The sequence below is a fragment of the Delphinapterus leucas genome, chromosome X (genome assembly GCF_059928025.1).
Source record: "Delphinapterus leucas isolate spDelLeu-1000000601 "Yukka" chromosome X, BTC_Dleu_Yukka2, whole genome shotgun sequence".
Taxonomy (NCBI): domain Eukaryota; kingdom Metazoa; phylum Chordata; class Mammalia; order Artiodactyla; family Monodontidae; genus Delphinapterus; species Delphinapterus leucas.
The window spans coordinates 91,236,668-91,249,545 of NC_143150.1; the positions used below are offsets into that span (position 1 = coordinate 91,236,668).

Here is a 12,878-nt window from a genome sequence, read left to right on the forward strand (position 1 = left end):
CTAACCAAGATCCTAAAGGTTTTCTTCTTTGTTTTTGTCTAGAAGTTTTATAGTTTTAGATTTAGTTCTTTGACCCATTCTGAAATTAATTTTATATATGGTGTGAGGTATTGATAGGAGATGTTTTACTTTTTACATATGGGTATCCAATTTTTCCAGCATGCTTTTTGGGAAGAGGATTGTTGAAGACACTCCTCTTTTCACTAAATTGCTCTGCACCTTTGTTGAAAATCAGTTGCCCACATATATGAGTCTACTTCTGAATTCATTCTGTTCCACTGAGCTATATGTCTATCTTTACCCCAATACCACATTGTTTTGATTATTGTAGCTTTATAATAAGTCATGAAATCAGGTAGTGTCAGTCCTCTAACTTCATTCTTTTTGTTCTAAGCAGTTTTGCCTATCCTAGGTCCCTTGCACTTTCATATGAATTTTAAAATCAGTTTATTAATTCACCACCCCCCAAAAAAAACCCAGGTGTGATTTTGGTTGGAATTGCATTGAATCTATAGACCAACTTGGGGATAATTGAAATCTTGATAATATTGAGCCTGCTGATCCATGAACATGGTGTCTTTCTCCATTTATTTAGGTCTCCTATTTTTCTCAGTAATGTTTTATGGATATCATTGTAAAGGTCTTTCACATCTTTTGTCAGATTTATACATAAGAATTTCACATTTTTGGTGCTGTCATAAATGGTATTATTTTTAAAATGTCAACTTCTGATTGTTCCTTACTAGTATATAAATATAATAGGTTTTTGTAAGTTGACCTTTTATCCTGCAGCCTTGCTAGACTTCCTTACTAATTCTGGTAGCTTTTTTTTGTCGATTCCATCTGATTTTCTACATAGATAATCATGTCATCTGAAAATAAACAAATATTTATTCTTTTCTAGTAAGGATGCCTTTCATTTATTTTTCTTGCTTTACTGCACTGACTAGAAATTCCACTATAGTGTTGAAGAGAAGTAGTGAGTTCAGATACTCTTGTCTTATTCCTGATCTTAGGGGGAAAACATTGTCTTTCACTATTATGATGTTAGCTGTAGGTTTTTCATAGATGTCCTTTATCAGGTTCAGAAAGTTCCCTTCTATTCTTCATTTGCTAAGCATTATTATCAGGAGTGAATATTGGAGTTTGTCAGATGCTTTTTATGTATCTTTGAGATATAGCAAATTACACTGATTATTTTTTGAATGTTCACTCAAACTTGCATTTCTGGAATAAATCTCACTTGGTTGTTATAGACTGAAATGTTTGTGTGCCCCCAAATTCATATGTTGAAGCCCTAGCCCACAATGATTTGGTATTTGGAGGTGGGGTCTTTGGGGGATAATTAGGTTTAGATTAGGCCAGGAGGGTGGGAACCTCATGGTGGGATTAGTGCCCTTAAAAGAGGAAGATTTCTCTCTCTCTCCATGAGAGTAGGCACCAAGGAAAGGCCACGTGAGCACACAGTGAGAAGGCAGTTGTCTACAAGCCAGGAAGTGGGCCCTCACCAGACATGGATCTGAGAGCAACTTGATCATAAACTTTCCAGCTTCCAGACTGTGAGAAATAAATTCCTGTTGTTTAAGCCACCCAGTCTACAGTTTTTTGTTATAGCAGCCCAAGTGGACCGAGATAGTCATGATGTATTATCCTTTTCATATATTGTTGGAGTTCAATTTGCTACAGTTTTAAGAACTTTTTTTTTTTTTTTGCGGTACGTGGGCCTCTCACTGTTGTGGTCTCTCCCGTTGCGGAGCACAGGCTCCAGACACGCAGGCTCAGCGGCCATGGCTCACGGGCCTAGCCGCTCCGTGGCATGTGGGATCTTCCCTGACCAGGGCACGAACCCGTGTACCCTGCATCGGCAGGTGGACTCTCAACCACTGCGCCACCAGGGAAGCCCCTTAAGAACTTTTTTGCATTTACTTATTTTTATAAATTTATTTATTTATTTATTTTTGGCTGCGTTGGGTCTTTGTTGCTGTGTGCGGGCTTTCTCTAGTTGCGGTGAGCAAGAGCTACTCTTTGTTGTGGTGCATGGGCTTCTCATTGCGGTGGCTTCTCTTGTTGCGGAGCATGGGCTCTAGGTGCAGGGGCTTCAGTAGTTGTGGCTCGCAGGCTCTAGAGTGCAGGCTCAGTAGTTGTGGCGCACGGGCTTAGTTGCTCCGCGGCCTGTGGGATCTTCCAGGACCAGGGCTTGAACCCGTGTCTCCTGCATTGGCAGGCGGATTATTAACCACTGTGCCACCAGGGAAGCCTGCATTTGCTTTAAATAAAGGATATTGACCTGTATTTTTTTTTGGGGGGGTGCCGTGCTGCCAACACTGCTTGCAGGATCTTAGATCCCTGACCAGGGATTGAACCCGGGGCCACGGCAGTGAGAGTGCCGAGTCCTAACTACTGGACCACCAGGGAACTCCCGATCTGTAGTTTTCTTATGTCTGTGTCTGGTTTTTATATTAGGTTAATATTGGCCTCATAGAATGAGTTGAGAACTATTCTCTCCCGTTCAATTTTTTGGGAAGAGTTGTGTAGGATTGATATTATTTGCTCCTTAAATGTTTGTTAGAATTTACCAGCAAGATCCTTTGGGCCTGGAGTTTTCCTCATAAGAAAGTTTTTAACTGCAAATTCAATTTACTTAATAATAAAGGGCTTTTCAGGTTATCTATTTATTTTTGAATGTGCTTTAGTAGTTTGTGTCTTTGAGGGAATGTATCCATTTTGTCTTTGTTGTTGAGTTTACTGGCATAAGGTTGTTCATAATATTCCTTTATTAGTCTTTTAATATCTGTAGAATCTGTAGCAACGTCATTTCTCTCATTTCTAATGTTGATAATTTGCCTTTTTTTTTTCCTGATCAGTTTCACTAGAGGTTTATCACTTCTCAAAGATCCAGCTTTTGGTTTCAATGATTTTCTCTACTGATTTTCCTTCCTAGTTCACTGACTTCAGCTCTGATCTTTATTATTTCCTTTCTTCTACTTTGGATTTCATTTCCTTTTCTTTTTAGAATTTCTTAAGGTGGAAGGTGAGGCCACCGATTTGAGACCCTTCTTTTCTAATATAAGCATTTGGTGCTATAGAATTTCCCCAAGGCACTGCTTTAGCACCATCCCACAAATTTTATTTTTTCTTTTTCATTCAGTTCAAAATACTTTCTATTTCCTTTTTCAGTTCTTCTTGGACTCATGTGTTATTTAGAGGTGTGTTTAGTTTCCAGTAATCACATTTTCCAGAGATGTTTCTGTTATTGATTTCTAATTTTATTCCATTGTGGTCAGAGAATGTTCTTTGTTTTTGAATCCTTTTAAATTTATTAAGACTTGTTCAATGGCCCAGAATATGGTCTAACTTGGTTAATGTTCCATTTGCATTTGAAAAAGATGTATATTTTGCTGCTGTGGGGTGGAGTGGTAAATGTCAATTAAATCTAGGTGGTTGATAGTTTTGTTCAAATCTTCTATATCCTGATTTTCTATGTACTTGTGCTACTAATTAGACATAAACTGTAATTGCAGGTTTGTCTGTTTCTCCTTGAAGTTCTACTAGTTTTTCCTTAGTGTATTTTGAAGTTATGTTATTAGGTGCATAAACATTTAGGGTTTTTATGTCCTCTTGATGAATTTGCCCTCATGTGATACTAATATAGCCACTCCAGCTTTCTTTTGGTTAGTGTGAACACGGTATCTTTTTCCATCCTCTTACTTTTAACTTGTGTCTTTATACTTAAAAGTGTGTTTCTTATAGGCAGCATAGAGTTGCATTCTTTAATCCCCAAGCTCTGTTCAGGTCCCTGGGATCTTCAAGAACTCTCTAACTCTCCAAGCTACCCATTTCCTTGTAGGAGTCTCTGATAATTAGAGCATCATTCCTCATAATGAGCCCCACCTACCTTCTATCACCTCTCCCCCCGCTCCCCAGAGTTACACTCAGTGAATTATTTCCACTTCCCGAGGACAGTTTTTCAGACAACAGGGACGTCCAAACCTATGGCAAGTCCTTAGGCAGTGCCAGATCCAGGCACACTGGATCAAGCAAGCCATGGAAGATTACCCAAGGCTACCTGAGACGTACCAAAGGCTACCTTGGAAAAAGTGGGTGGGAGGGAGGAAATAGAAAACTAATTTGTATAGGGAAGGATTTTATTGATTGAAAAAAACACGTATTTTTCCATTTCCAGAAAGTGTTTCAACTAAGATAGAAAGCACAGGACCAACCTAGAGTGGTCAGCTGCAGCCCAGGTGGGCCCTTTGAGAAGGAGGAATGTGCCCCTGAAAGGATAAGGAACACTTGCTCTATGCCTAGTGTATTGGCTTCCTATTTCTGCTATAACAAATTACCACAAATTTAGTGGCTTAAAACACCACAAATTTGTTCTCTTATAGTTCTGGAAGTCAGAAGTCATGGTGTAGACAGGGCTGGGTTCCTTCTGGAGACTTCAGGGGAGAATTCATTTCCTTGCCTTTTTCAGTTTTTAGAGGTCACCTGCATTCCTTGGCTCACGGCCCTTAGCATCACTCCAACCTGTTGCTTCCATTATCACAACTCCTACTGCTACTGACGCTGATCCCCCTGCCTCCCTCTTAAAAGTACCCTTGTGATTATACTGGTTGGGCTCACCTGGATAACCAAGGATAATTTCCGTATCTCAGGTCCTTAACCTTAATCACATCTGCAAAGTCCTTTTTATCATGCAATGTAACATATTCACAGGTTCCAGGGATTAGAATGTGGACATCTTTGGGGGGCCATTATTTAGCCAACTACACTCAGTTACAGGTTAGACTAGCTATGGAGAAGGCAAGTTCACCAGGTCCTAGCTCCATCGCGAGGCCTGTCCAGTCTAGATTTATGTGAATTATCTTGCTCTTTGGATGTGAGCTTCTAAACTGTTTGCCTTTGTGTCAGATGACTAGTCCAATCTTCTGTTCAGGATGGCAAGAATGGAGCAGTACAGAAATCACGAGTAAACCCCCTCTCAGGTTGTTTTCTTCAGGGAGAAGCTGAGCAGAAACTTGCTGTAGTAAGTACAGCTTAATCAGCCCAATTCCATCTTTCTAGTTTGTAAAAATAAAGGAAACTAAGAAGGTGGGGTGGGAGGAGTAGTCAGGGGAAGAGAAATTAATGCTTGGGGGTGTCCAGGCTGTGAGGTTGGAACGCTCACACCCAAACCCACTTTAACAAGATGAGAAATGATGGATGCTCTGAGAGTTTGTCAAGATGATTAATATATTTAGGGAGCATCAGGTCAAAGAACTCATCAGTGACCAGACAGGGCAGGAAGCACCAATCTGGGGCGTGACCACCCCCATCATCTCGGCTCATTTCAAAGACAACTATCCTCATGGTTTCAGGTCATGCAATCTGCTCCAATCCATGAAGTAAAATTAACTGAATTCACAGAAGCCTCCTTCAACAATGATGAACTGAGTATTACAGAGCTCCATATGTGTAGGAGAGACAGCCTCAGGGTAGGCCTTTGTTTATTAACTTAAAGTTATTTTTAAAAATCAATATGTAATTGCTGCTTTCCATAAAACTTGAAAATAGGTGAATTAAGGTTGTGAAAATCTAATAAACATGTGTTATAAATAAGATACATTTTTGAAAATATCCCATGAACGTTATTCAGTGGTGAATAAGGTTTTAATCCTATCATGTATTTTTCCTCCATTCTTAAGGGTCAGCAAGCATGCTGAGGATTGTAAAGTCCTGGAGGGAAAAAGCCCTGGGACTGTGCATCCTCTAGTTTATTCTATGAATTTAAAAGTTTCTTCAACATGAAAACAAAGGTTCACCTCTTATTAGAGATATAGGCATTAGAATACACCCAAAGCTTTTGTTGGCTATAACAGAGTGGTATTTGTAGTTTTAGTACTCCAACATTTTACCTAGAAATTTACTGAATCAAAACAGTTATCTATGAAGGAGAGAGAGGAGGTGGTGGTGGAGGGAGAATGCAGGGGAAGAAGGGGAGAAGGAGGGGGAAGAGAAGATGGGGGAGAGAAACAACCTTATCTTTTAACTATCTTCACTAATGATTTACCCAATGACCTTCAGCACATTTCTCAAACATAATGAAAATGTTTATAAATGCTTTCAAAAATCCCTCCATGACACTACATAACCCCTATAATCTTAATATTCTCACGTGACTCCAAAATAGAATGAATATTGTAAAGAATGTACATTTAAGTGAGGCCTGATCTAAGCCTTCTGAACTTTGTGACTTTAGACAGCCTCCATTCCCCTAGTGATTTATGTTGATCCTAAGGTTCCATCTTATCGGCCTGATGAAATCATGATTTGCAGGTAGAGTCCAATTTCCGAGTTCTCTTTGTTCCCTGGTATTGACATGAATCACGAATTTGTGCTTCTAAACATTCAATTCCTCCTTCCTTTCCCCTTACCATCTGTTGTGCTTAATGAATAAGATTTTTTTTAAATATAGAAGAAACATATGTAAGCTTTTCTAAAACCCATATGCCAAAATAAAAAATTACCACACTGACAGTAGTTAACAGTTTTCATAATTTAATGAAAAAGTATCAGTAAAAAGGTGACATTTGAAAAAAGACCGAGTTTATCTTTGAAAACTGGACTATATAAGACAAAACAAAAAAAAATTTAACAAAGAAGATTAAGAGGTAATACTTCAAACAACAGCAAAATGTAGCAAATACATTTGGGGGCAATTGAAATGTACACAACTGAAGGCTCCTTCATTTACCTAGGAAAATCCTGTAAAAATATTACAACTATATTTCCCTGACTGAAATTATTTTAGTCAATACTCTCCCAATGGCATTACATATGGAATTTGGCTGAAGCACTTTTTCAATGTTTGCTTTTCTTCCTCACTCAGAATTGAAAGGCATGAAAGGACATAGGCTACTGCACTGGCCTCTAACAGAAGGAGTTTATAACATAGATCCACTACAATTTTATTACCATGAAGGTATCAAATTAATATCGAACCCAGGAGAATGCAAAGAAAAAGCACAGAAACCTAGTGCATAAATAGGAGAACTACTGTTCCTCATTTGGATAATCCATAGCTTTTTCCATTCAAACAAAGCATAGGACACCTATTACACATGCTATGGCATGTTCACACATGTACACAGGCACAAAAGAAACATTTTGAAGGTGTAGCCAAAGGAGAGGCAAAATACAGAAGTTTTCAGAAAAGGAGGAAGAAATAAAAGCAAAGGAACTCATTAACAAAGCTACAGGCTACAGGAACAAAAGCGGGGGAGAGGAAAACTGCTGAGCTTCCCGTATTGACGGAGAGAAGAGGGGCCCCTGCCTTTACTGCAGCTGGGCTGTTTCACCAGGAAGCAACTTAAAATATCTAAAATGGCCTCTTTTGTCTGAAAAGTCTCACTACATGTTCCCAAACTAGAAGAAAGAGAATATTAATTTAAGGCTAAGAAGAAAAGAGAGCAGAGAATTATAGTTGGCTTCACACTTTAAAAGCTGTAACATTTTCCTCTTCTTTAAACACGAAGCAGGTATGTTTTATCTCCCACTAATGTAATTATTCTCTTCCTCCCAGAAATTAATAAAGGCTGATAGTTTGGGAACAGAGTATGAGTAACTTCTGAAAAACAGCTCCAGCCCTTTTGTTTGGGAAATTGCCTTGGATTCAAAGTTGGTACAAAGCTAAATTATATCCATGTGTTAAACACATGCTTTCAAATTCTGTTTGACAATAAAAATCTGTTTCAAAATTAAAGCAGGTAAGAATACTTAACCTCTCTGCATTTTACTATATCTTAATTATACCTCAATAAAAATTTTATAAACATTAAAGCAGGTATACAAAAACTGTCAGCCAAACTTATTTAAGTCAAACTTATTTGAAAACAATAACACAAAAACCCTGACCTGATACAAACCCTCCAGAAATGTTCTCACTTTGGGAAAGGCTCTGGGATCCTTCACAAATGCCTAAACTGAGAGGATCAGAGCATTTTCCTTGGAAGTAGTACTTTTGTAAACACTATCCACAAGTTAGCCTTTTACGCTTGTTAGCTGGGTGAAATAGTTACAAGTGCGTCCCCAACAAGCAAGTCTAGGAACAGGCACTGGACACTTATAAGCATTAGGTGTATTGACTTGGTAAGTTAAGATACTGTGAAAGGAACTCAACCTTGTTCAGAGCAAAGGAAGAGAGTAGTGAGTTTGACAGTATCTGAGATATTGGTCCCTGGTCTCTCCCTGAAGAGGGTTTCCAGGTACCAGTGGAAACTTCTTACAGACAGGAGCTCTGGAAGTCACATGCTGTAGCTTCAAAAGATAAGTAGTTTTAGTGTCTGATAATCATGGTCTCCTGCAAATCAAGGACAATGCAAGGACGCTTAATACATATGTGTTAATATAATTGGAAAGCTGCCCCAAAGTATTTACTGAGCAAATACTCTGGTCCCAGCTGTTCTCACTAGCCTCTGGCAAAAAAACAAAACAAAACAAACGCCTAAACTTTTGGACAATATGTAATTTCTATGATGTGCTCGTGAAAATTGGACTTGAAACTGGTTCAAAAACTGCAAGCCAATTTACTGTGGAAAAATTTTATCCTTTTCACTACAATTCCTCCTAACATATACTAGAATCCTTTTGGTGTATGGGTTTTCCCCAATATATGAGGCAAAGGCAAAGATGGAGTTTTTCTTGGAATTTCTAATCACCTATGCATTGAACTGTGGGAAAGGGGATATGTCTTGCTTTTACCATGGCAATCCCGTCTGGAGTCATGGGGAGGATTTTCCCTGTCTGAGCTATCTCTCTTTACCCTAACTTTCTCTTTATTCCCATCACTTTCTGCTTCTGAATCACTCAGCTCCAAATCTGGGCAATACCCATCATTTTCCTGATATGGAGCTCTCCCTGCAGACCGCCTGACAAACTGCCTGCCCCAGAGCTGCTCCTTGGGGTTAGTATTCTTGGTTGGCTTCACATAGCACGGGAGGTCCTCTGTGGTCCTCACCCACCTGTTGGTGGCCTCCTTAAAGGACCTGCTGAAGTGTTCCATGGTAGATTTTCTAAAGCTGCCCTGACTGCCCAAGTGGGAGCTGAGCATGGGCTCCTGGTCACAGAACATCTCACTTGAGCTGTCTTTTTGGGTGGCATCCCCAGACCAGCTGCCCTCCAGGCCATTGGATTTGGCAAACTTGGAGTTAGGCTGACTTTTCCCATTCCCAATGGAAGACTGTCCATGCAGGGCAGCCTGAAGGACCAGAGGCTTTCCCAGAGACTGCCCATGATAGAACTCTGGAGATGGAGTTATCCAAGCAGGACTGGGATCCTTTGCTTCACTCCTAGCATGGCTGAGACTGGCCGGCAAACAGTTATTCTTGCTCTCTAGTGGATACCTTGGGTATGACTTCATTCTCATGTCTAGTGATTCCTGAGCCACCTGCATGCTCCTCATATTGCAAACAGGGGAGCTGCCGTCAGGAGAGATAGGTCCATGATCAGGCTCTGTGGAGCTGTTTCTGCAGTCTTCTGGGGCTGATTTGGGCATTTTTAACTTTAAGGTAATTCTTGGTGGTGGGTAAAACAATGAATTTTCTAGTGCATTTGTCAAAGGAAGTCCTAAGATGAAAAAGAAAGATTCATTTTAAATGACAGAGTACATTTTCATGCAAATGGACATAACAAGAAAGTGGGGGCAGCAATACTCATAATCAGACAAAGCATACTTTAAAACAAAGGCTATAACAAAGACAAAGAAGGGCGTTATATAATGATAAAGGGAGCAATACAAGAGGAGGGTATTACATTCATTAACACATATGTACCCAATACAGGAGCAACTAACTATATAAAGCAAATACTAAAAGATATAAAGAGACAAATTGACAATAATACAATAATAGTAGGAGACTTTAACCCTACTTACATTAATGGACAGATCACCCAGGTAGAAAGTCAATAGGCAACAGTGGTCTTAAATGACACAATAGACCAGTTGGACTTAATAGATATCTATAGGGTATTACATCCAAAACCAGCAGAATACACATTCTTTTCAAGTGCACATGGGATGTTCTCCAGGATAGATGACGTGCTAAGCCACAAAACAAGTCTTAACAAATTTAAGAGGAGAGAAATTATATCAAACATTTTTTCCAACCACAATGGTATGAAATGAGAAATCAATTATAGAAAGAAAAAAGTGAAAATAAACACGTAGAGACTAAACAACATGCTACTAAAAAAACCAATGGGTCAATGATGAAATCAAAGAGATCAGAAAATACCTTGAGACAAATGAAAATGCAAACACAACTTTCCAAAATCTATGGGATGCAACAAAAGCAGCTCTAAGAGGGAAGTTTAGAGTGATACAGGCCTTCCTCAAGAAACAAGAAAAAATCTCAAGTAAACAACCTAACCTACCACATGAAGGTATTAGAAAAAGAACAAACAAAGCCCAAAGTCAGCAGAAGGAAGGGAATAAAGATCAGAGAAGAAATAAATAAAATAGAGATTTAAAAAACCCAATAGAAAAGATCAATGAAACCAAGAGATGTTTTTTTGAAAAGATAAAATTAATAAACCTTTAGCCAGGCTCACCAAGAAGAAAAGAGAAAGGACCCAAATAAACAAAATAGGAAAGGAAAGAGAAGAAATAACAACAGATACTACAGAGATACAAAAAAATCATAAGAGAATACTATGAATGGTTACATGCCAACAAATTGGACAACCTAGAAGAAATGGACAAATTTCAAGAAACACACAACCTGCCAAGATTGAATTGAGAAGAAACAGACAATTTGAACAGACTGATCACTAGTAGTGAAATTGAATTTATAATTTAAACAAACTCCCAGCAAACAAAAGTCTTGGACCAGACGGCTTCACAGGGGAATTCTACCAAACATATAAAGAAGAACTGAGACCTATCTTTCTCAAACTAGTCCAAATAATCAAAGAGGATGGAACATTCCCAAATTCATTCTGCGAGGCCACCACTACCCTGATACCAAAACCAAAGACACTACAGAAAAAGAAAATTACATGCCAATACCTTTGATGAATACAGATGCAAAAATCCTCAACAAAATATTAGCAAACTGAATCCAACCACATATAAAAAGGATCATACACCATGATAAAGTTGGATTTATTCCAGGGACATAAGGATGGCTCAACATTTGCAAATCAATCAATGTGATACATCATATTAACAAAAGGAAGGATAGAAAGCACATGATCATCTCAATAGATGCAGAAAAAGCATTTGACAAAATTCAACATCCATTCATGATAAAAACTCTCATCAAAGTTGGTACAGAGGGAACATAGCTCAACATAATGAAGACCATTTATGCCAAACCCACAGCCAACATCATACTCAATGGTGAAAAGCTGAAAGCCTTTCCTCTAATTTCAGAAACAAGACAAGGATGCCCAATCTCACCACTTCTATTTATCATAGTACTGGAAGTCCTAGCCACAGCAATCAGACAAGAAAAAGAAATAAAAAGCATCCAAATTAGAATGGAAGAGATAAAACTGTCACTATTTGCAGATGACATAATTCTTTATATAGAAAACCCTAAAGTCTTCACCCAAAAACTATTAGAATTAAAAAATCCAGCAAAGCTGCAGGATACAAGATTAATATACACAAATCTGTTGCATTTCTATACACTAATAATGAACTATCATTTCTCAGAAAGTAAAAAAAAAATCCCAACGGGCAGCATTTGTTCCCTAAGGGTCCATACTGAACACTCATAGCCCCCATCTCTACCAGGGCCTGCCACCTGTTGCTGCCACAAGCAGTTATGGGGCTGGGTCCCACTAATCAGAAGCCACATGGTCTAGGGGCCAATTTCCTTGGCACCATGGAGGCTCTTCCTGCTGTCCTTTGGTTCTTCTTGTCTTGTCCATCATGGTGCTCTTGTGGCTGAGCAGCCCTGCTGTCTCCTGCTACACCATTTTGCTGTGACCTGTGATACTCACAACTGACCACAAGCCTTTGATACCTACCTGACACCTTATTTCTGGGTGCCTCTCTTGCTCTATAGCTGGCCCTTGGCAGAAGCTGGCTTCTGCACACCCTGCCCAGTGACCCCTGGTTGCCCAGGCTCTGCCACTGACCTCTGTGTTAAATGAGGCACAGGGAGGTTACAAATGTCTCTGAATATGACTGTCATTATTCCAGCCAAGCTCCCATGCTTAGAGCATTGTAATTATGCTCACTTGTTTCTCTCACCAAGTGGGCAGAATTCTCTGAAGGAATTCTGTCTTGCTGACTGCTCTGTCTTATAGCTCAGCTCTTAGTCCATAGGAGGTGCTCAAAAACTTTCAGTGAATAAATGAAGAGACAAGAGCCCAGATCTCCTAACTTCTGGCTAAGGATCTGTCATAACAGATAGATTAAGTAACCCTGGAATTAAATGTTTTCTGGAAACTAGGATTAGATCCTATCCTACTGACTTCTTTTTTTTTTTTTATCCTACTGACTTCTAAATGAATCCAATGAGTTTAGAATAATTTCACGGCTCCAACTAATAGCCTCAAATATCTGTCTGGGACCTAGGTTATCTGTCCTAGGCCTGCCACTCCATCAACCCCACCCCGGGATTTCTTGCCTCATGAGTCAACAGTGAAATGGGCCATGTTATATCAGGGCTGGACTAGAAGAAATGAATTTAAAAGATTTTTAAGTTAAACAATTGATATAAAATTTATACAGGTTACCTGCAGCAATTTCCTGGTTAGCAAGCTGGACTTGCAAACTGAAGATCTGTTCCTGTATTTTGGTTTGTGACAGTTTCAGCTTCTCTCGCCTGGTTATCATGTAGCACAGGTTTCGGACCTGAAAGCCCAACCCCCAGCAAATAAGAGATTCT

The 12,878-nt window shown here is 39.2% G+C and overlaps 1 protein-coding gene across 12 annotated transcripts in view; it reads right to left on the reverse strand.

Moving 5' to 3' along the window:
• Positions 1–6,520: 6,520 nt before the first annotated feature.
• JADE3 (jade family PHD finger 3) overlaps positions 6,521–12,878 on the reverse strand; it is a 150,087-nt gene continuing 143,729 nt past the window's right edge. For all 12 annotated transcript variants that reach the window (XM_022556350.2, XM_089904981.1, XM_089904975.1 and 9 more), the window contains 2 exons: positions 12,727–12,844; positions 6,521–9,603 (listed from right to left, as the gene is read on the reverse strand). In XM_022556350.2, coding sequence (XP_022412058.1) covers positions 8,693–9,603; positions 12,727–12,844 — 1,029 coding nt within the window. In that variant the 3' untranslated portion in view covers positions 6,521–8,692. The remainder of the gene's footprint in view (positions 9,604–12,726; positions 12,845–12,878) is intronic.